At 34.6% G+C, this 7,994-nt stretch overlaps 1 protein-coding gene across 4 annotated transcripts in view; it reads left to right on the forward strand.

Moving 5' to 3' along the window:
• The first annotated feature begins 5,349 nt into the window (after window positions 1-5,349).
• The window catches only part of LOC112515141 (serine/threonine-protein kinase TOR), a 48,692-nt gene continuing 46,047 nt past the window's right edge, over window positions 5,350-7,994 (forward strand). For all 4 annotated transcript variants that reach the window (XM_025121815.1, XM_025121816.1, XM_025121818.1 and 1 more), the window contains exon 1: window positions 5,350-5,710. In XM_025121815.1, coding sequence (XP_024977583.1) covers window positions 5,591-5,710 — 120 coding nt within the window. In that variant the 5' untranslated portion in view covers window positions 5,350-5,590. The remainder of the gene's footprint in view (window positions 5,711-7,994) is intronic.

Genomic DNA, 7,994 nt, shown 5'->3' on the forward strand with positions numbered 1-7,994 from the left:
TCTCTCCCTAAACCCCACCTCCACCCGCCACCACTCCGGCACCACCTCCCACCCTTTCTCCACTCCGGTATCGGTATCGTCGATCGATCACCGTCTCCGGTTCATAAAGCATCGGATGCACTGCCTCCTCCTTCATCTACCTCCTAGGGTTTTTCGGCATCGATTTCGTTCAATCCTTCGGAATCGAAGCTTGGGGACTGCCTTAGGGTTGCTTCGATTCGACAGCAGGCGTTGGAGAGGACGACGGGGAGGTCGTTGTTAGGGTTGCCATTGGAAGGATTCGATTACGAGTCAATTTTAGGGCAGTGTTGCGAGATGCCTAATGTTTTTCCATCTCCATCTTCAGAAATCCAAACCATTTATGGGTATTTAAACCAACCAAGCGTAAACAGGGGCTTTCAGTTCCTTAGCAGCTAGGGTTCTTCAATCTTCCCTTTTCCTTCATTGAAAATGGAAAAACATTAGGCATTGGAAACTATCATAATCAAGTTCATGATGTTAACAGTGATTCCACTTCTGATTTCCATTGTGAGCTTGGATCGTTTGAACACCAATTTCGTTTAAATGATTGGATATTTCAGTTAAATTTAATTGAAATGAATTGATTCAGATTTCAGACGTAAAAACAAACAGTCTGACTGATTCAGATTTCAGACTTCAGCACCACCTCTTAAAATTCAGAAGTGAATTCAGACTTCAGACTTCATCACCTCTTAAAAAACAAACGCCACCTAATATTCCTTAAGGATAGTGATATAATCACGTCCTCGTTTTTCTGTCCATATACTACTGATTCAACAAACTTAAGGAATATTTTCATAGATGCTTTAAGTACGATGCTGAATATGATATGTCAAGATTCAATCAAACTTGACATAATGGATGGAATGAATTTTACCTTTTGGAAGGAGAAGATGAAGTTTCTCTTGACTGCTGCAAAAGTATATTACGTTTTGCAGACACCACAAACTGTTGTACTAAATCAAGAGGAGCAAAGGCAACATGAATATGATGGTATTTTATGTAGATGATATATTCTACAAACCCTCGTTGATCATTTGTATGGTCTCTACACACCTATGACATCGCAAAAGAAATCTGGACTGCTTTGGAGGAAAAATACAACGCTGAAAAGGAAGGAGCAGATAAGTTCATAACCTTCAAATTCTTTGAATTCACTATGAAAGCTAATGTTTCAGTCATGGACCAAGTCCACGAATTTCTGATTCTTGTCTCCAAATTCAAAAATCTCAATATAGAAATTCCTGATAAATTAGTGGTTGGGGCAATCAGCCAATCACTACTAAATTTCCGGCCTCTTGGAGGAATTATGGGGAAAAAATTGATGCACACTTCAGAGAATTTCTCTTTGGATCAAGTTCAAAAACATTTATGAATTGAAGAGGAAATTCGTATTCATGAAAAGAATTTGGATGGTGCATCTACTTCTAAAGTTAACTATGTTGATTTTGGAAAAAATCGAGGCAAGAAAAGAAAGGCATATTCATCCTCTTATACAAATATTTACAAGAAATCCAAAAGGCCTTTATCTAAAATCACTTGTTATAAGTGTGGTGAAAAAGGGCATGTGAAGAATTCTGCAATAATTCTTCTAAAGTCTGTGCTTGTTTGGTCTCAACATATGTTCGTATCCCTAAGCAATATTTTATTTTCTTATTTGGTTTGTTGCATTTCTAAAAAGAGTTCCCTTTGTGTCGATGCCTTTTTCAAATGCTCTAAAAGTTCTCTATTTCCTTCTTCAATGTTATTGACGAGCATTGATGTTTGGTCATCTGTTTTTCGTTTCAACTTTGCTTTTTTCACCCCTATTGGTCGTTGAGATACAAAATCACCAATTATGTCGTCACTATCTTCTAAATTTAAAGAAAATGAAGACAACCCTGAAGATGTGTTTCTAGCGGATTGAGGGGTTAAATTTCCATACTCTAAAGACACATAGCCAAAAACATCTCGGTTTGGTATTGGTATTGGTTTTGCACGAGTATTTTCATCTTGAAACATTTCAAAATCTTTAATAATGCTCCAAACATGATCGAATTTCCAACCATTCTTGATTTTTGGATCTTCCGACAACATCTGTTTGGCTTGATCTAATTGCATAAACAAATAGTTACTTATTCAATATAATCTAAAAAATAAGGTATACATTTACGCTTACAATATCAACATTTGAAGCACCACTTTGATGTCTGTTTTCGCATTGCATAATGCATGCATGCAAATTCCCTGTTGCTTTTTCTATAAGAAGAACTCGATATTGGAGTGACGTCTTTGGACGAACAATCTAAGTGGTATCCTTTTCGTTGTTGTAAGTTTCTTCAACCCGAGACCAAAATTGGTCACTAGTTTGATACACACCATTTATAGGGTCTTGAGCAATTTGCATATAAACTTGACATAAAAGTTTGTCCTCATTCTGGTCAAAGACCTTCCAGCCTAGTGGTAAAGGCTTGGGCATGACATAGTCATGAACCCGAGTTCGAGCCCTGGGAGGGGAGTGTTGGCGACATTTAAGTGGGGCCATGCTTAGCCTCCAAATTTGCCGGGGATTAGTCGGGCTTTGGCCCGGACACCCTTACAAAAAAAAAGTTTGTCCTCATTCTGTGTGTATCTAACAGCTCTTCGTTTATCTTCCATCTAAAGTTTTGTATCTAATAAGTTATGTGTTCATTTGTTGCCATATATTTATAGCCAACATGGAAATGTTTAGGAGATAAGGGGACGGGATGAAGATTATTTTTAGGCCAAAGAAGTCAAGTTTACGAATAGGTTTAAGATATGAGGGGGATTACAGGATTAGGTTCAGGAGATAAGGGGAAGGGATAACTATTAATTTTATTAGATATGGTCGAAGGGATAGACAATTAATTTGATCAAAACTCAAAGAAGATAAGCGACGCAAATAACATTAACACACCAACTATGGCTTCTGATGTAGGGAAACAAGCTCTCTCAATGGCTCATATTACTCCTCCATTGTAGTAGAATAACATTACGGGTCTGGGCTGAGTTGGGGCCTAACTTGTTTTCTTTGTCCAGCGGGCCTAATATTGTAAACCCGAGCCCTTTTTGGCGGGCTTGACAACTTGTCATTACCTGCCCTATAAACGGATCGGGATTGCCCACGGGCTAACAGACCTAAAAATTGTAACTCTTATAATCTATAAACTTGATCACTAGCAATTAATTAATAAATATGGAACCAAAAAGTAAAAGAAAAATACCGTTGCAATTAAAATTTTAAGCAACTAAAATGACAAATGGATCTCTACAAGTATAACCAAAGGGTCTCATCTTATAACTTTAATAATTTAGTTTTAAAATACACTAGTATAATTTTAATTATTGGTAAAAAAATATTAATTATAAAATATAAATGGGCCGGACGGGCTTGTCCATATTTATTTTTACATTGCTTATGTCTGCCCGTTAATTTTAACGAACAAACCCGAGCCCGTCCATTTTCTCGATAATGATTGTCCAAGCCCGTATTTCTAGCGGGCCGGATGGGCCGGGTCTGACGGGTCATCCGCCCTCGAACAACTCTAATGGAAGATGTCGTAGAGAGAAGAAGAGATGATTGTGGGATTTTGCAACCGAACTGGGGTGGGTATCCACAAAAAATGGGACTTCAAATCAATCGTGTGTGAATCTGGATACATACTTGATGAAACGATGGGTTGGAGGTTATGCAACAGCTTTAAGATATTACAGGATTAGGTTTAGGAGATAACGGGAAGGGTATTTACCGAAACAATATTTTACTTTTTAAAGTATAAGTTATGTCTGCGTACATTTTACCTCCCATACTCCATATTCGAGTGTGATATACTGCGTGCGTTTGGTAAATGATCCACGCTCGGGCCTACAACTTTATATAAAATAAAATTATAAGTAATTCAGTTGATAACCCTATAAATGAATAACAATTATTTAGTAAACATTTTTTTTAAATTGAAACATTACATTTTCATGGTTTAAAAAACGACAATTTCTTTAAAGAAACGACGATAAGATTATATCAAATTAAGTAGACATATTTGGTTTTAAGTATTAAATGAAAAAAATGTAATGCTCGAGTTGATAAAATTACGCATACAAAATGATTAAACATTTATTACGACAAAACATACCATTAATGAAAGTTCATAAGCCGAAAATATCAAATCATGATGTTGAACCTCTCTATTGGCAATTTATTGAAGCTTTTTTTTTTAAAGATCAGTACTTTCTTTAGATATAACTTTACATATAAATTATTCGATATATATATAGGGTTGGGTTCACGTGAGACCAAGAGTTTTTCGTGAGACCCGTAAGACCAATTTATGTTCATTGATCAACTTTATAAGCTATTGATCTAATAACTAAAATTTATCATTAAACTTTAAGCTTGAAGGGGTATTTTTGACCTATATATTTTTTCTTTCTTTAACCTATATATATAATATAATCCAAGGGTTGAGAATTGGTCTTACGGGTCTCATAAAAAACCTTTGGTCTCACATGATCCCAAGTCTCTCTCTCTCTCTCTCTCTATATATATATATATATATATATATGGTTACCCCAATCATTTCGGACGAAAATGTCCGCTAAATATCAAATTAGCCTACTTTGTCTTAAAACAATATGGATATAATAAAAAGTTATTAAAATAATATAAAGACTCAAGGGGTTGTTTGATTAGTTTTGCATTAAGTCATGTATGAATAAAGTTATCTATGTGAACTAATCTTTGTGTATGAATAGTTGTATGATTTTTGTTTGAGATAGTTTTTTCATAGATGGAAGTAACATGTTTTTTTTAAATGGGAGAGGTGGATTTGGAAAAAACTTGGTTTTCTGCATAAAGCTCATTCCCTAGAAGCTTAACGAACAAGCCACTTTCTATACCATTAAGTCATTGTTAAACAGTCATGCATAGCTGACCGAATAAGTTGTGAGTCCCATTAAATTTATAAAACTACTAACAAACAAACTTTTATTATCAGTTTTTCATGTTTCAATCTCATGTTAAATATATATCATCATGCATAATATAGAGACTATTTTTATACATATTGAAAGAAGAGGACGATTTTCAGATTTTCAATGAAATAACAGGGACCAAAAGTGTAGTTTTACTCTTTATTTTTTGTTTTGTGGACTGAAAGAGTAAACAAAAAGTTGTAGTCGATTAAAATGAAAATAACAGAAAGTTGAAGGGTAAAAATTGACAAATAAATAAACTTAGAATGAATGAATTTCATAATTTAAGAGAAAAAATAGGGTTTTTGCCTGTTACATCTCGTCACATCACACCCTGCTACCCTTCTCTGGACACTGCACTCGAACACACTTCGAAAACCCTATGAATTTGGCGAATAAAATCGTCATCGATCTCCGATCAAGCTAAATTCAGTCATCGGAGAACACTATTCACCAATATTCTTCGATTTTTTTTTTTGTGTTCTGTGTAAATAAAGCAATCAAGGTGGGCAATTGTTTGCCCACCCTAGAAACTTCCCCCTTCTTCGCAAGGTTGGGGTTAGGGTTTTGGGGTAGTACTAGGAGTATCACGGAAGAGATGGCGGCTCCTGCCCAATCCTACCGCTTTGGCGGTCCAGCCACTACAGCAGCTGCTGCCGGGAATATCGAAGCTCTTAACAGGGTCCTTGCTGACCTTTGTACTAGAGGAACCCCAAAGGTTAATTGAACATTTTTTTGGATTAATTCATGTTTGTCTCCGGGTTTAGTTGCTGTTCTTTGTAAGTACTAGTTTACTCCATCCAACCCAGATTCTGATTTGAATTTTGGGTTTAAGATCAAACGAGACATTTTTAACTCCAATTGTTTTGATTACAGACAAAATTGCGAATCAATTACATTAAAGTGTAAAAGCCAATACAATATAAAGATTTTGGAGCTACATTACAAAAAAAGATCGATGTAATTTGATTTGGCAAGTGGTAGGTTTGACCTTCCAAGTTAAAGAGTGAACTTAGTTATGGGACAGAGTGGATTCTGCCAAAGATTGATCTAAGTCTACTATGAATACTTTTTTTTATAATGAGTGGGGGTATGGAATTGGAGGTGTTTAAATGTTCATTTTAGCATAATTAGTTGAAATGAGACTGTGATTTTGATAAAATTCAAATTATCAGTGTATGATATTTATGGTCCAGAAAAATGAGCATAAATGTTGAGAACCAAAGTTCACTAATTAGCTAAAAATGAGTAGCTTCTTTTTGTTGACTTGAACGATATCAATGGGACTGCACCTGAAGTCAAATTATGGAAACATAAGATTATTTAGTATTCTAGAAATGTTATTTTCATCTCAAGAGCTAGATTGATGTATCAACGAGGTTGGAAAATTAATTTGTAACATGAAAATGAAATTTCCCAAGTTTTGAATCTTGATCAACAAGAGCAAATTACTTGTGGTTGGTCCATAAGTGAAGTGGTTAGGTCAACTACATCTTTTTGCTGAGGTGCCGACACCATTTTCTTTTTAGGTAAAAAAATCAATGGTTGGGTTTGGATAAAGATAATTATGCATTAAAAGCTATAATATACAAACTACACATTTGTTCTCGAGTCTTTTGAGGTACTCCACGAACAAGGGTGTAATAGAAAGCTTATTGGCATTTAGGCTACACTGCCAGTGCACTCTTTAGCGGTTTTTGAATCATGAATTATATTATCTTTTTGGACTAACATTCATGATGATTCTTCACTTTCAAATTCCTCAACATTTTTGGGCAAACTTTATTTACTCACATTTTTTTTGCAAGCCAGGGCTTTCATGGAAAAACCGTTCTACTCTTTGGGGTAGAGGACATGTCTTCGTACATCCCACCCTAGCCCTACTACCTCTGGGTGGGATATACTGCCCTCATTTGGTTTATTTATGATGGTCTTATTTGAATTTGAATTTTTTACTGACATTGAGCATGCTATTTAATGTTGACAAATGACGAAACAATACTTATCAACAAATTGAAAAAACCTGCACAAATGTGAATGTCAAACAGATAATTATATTTCACTTGTCAATTTAGCACATGCTTAAGTCAATTAATGCATAATTCTTGGTTATCAATGAGGACACTTTTTTGATGGTAAAAAAAATAACAAATTTTTTCATTTTCAAAATATTTACGCAAACTGGTTCAGTTATTATCATGTATAAGGTCTAATTGCTTTATCATTTGAAATGATCAACAAATGGGGTTGATAGGTACATGCTCAGTTTCTAGGACATGAAGTCAAAACATGTCGAAGAGAATTTTTTTAGGAGATATGGATGAATTACTTTTTTTAACCATAAAATCTTTGGAAAATAGGAGGGTAAGTTCTACAATATGATTGTTAAACTGCTATTAGCGCATAATATTGTCACATCAAATGGGAACATGTAGAAAGGATGAATGTAGCAAAACATATGGATGCTGTTGAGCATATCCAAGAGGTGCCTCTAATATGTAACATTGCTTGAGTTGGTTTTGGTCATATGTATGGTAAATCTTTAGATACACCTATTCAAAGAGGGTAGAGTTAGAACCTCAACATAATCCGGAGGAATTGGGATGGTCGCTTTCTTTGACCACCTACCATTCCTCTGTTTGGTTCACCTATGGGAAGGAATTGAATTTTCTAAAATCCCATGAATTCCACAAAGAATAAATTTTATAATTCCCTAGCATTTTCTGTGGAATTGAATTCCATTCTACCTCTTTAATGTTAAAAGGACAAAATTTCTCTTGAACTAGTAAAAAACCCTACTTTCTTTATCACAAATATTATCAGTATCATCATCATTATTTATGTTATTATTATGAATTTATCATTTATTAGTAGTAATATTATTCTATTTGATGATGAATATAATAATAATATTATTTGTTAATTGCATGAATTTAGGCAATCTTCCCTTTAGAAAACATAAATATAAAATTAAGAAAACACAAACAAAATTAATTTTCATG

This window comes from Cynara cardunculus, assembly GCF_001531365.2.
Source record: "Cynara cardunculus var. scolymus isolate 2C chromosome LG 7, CcrdV1, whole genome shotgun sequence".
In the NCBI taxonomy this organism is placed as follows: Eukaryota; Viridiplantae; Streptophyta; class Magnoliopsida; order Asterales; family Asteraceae; genus Cynara; species Cynara cardunculus.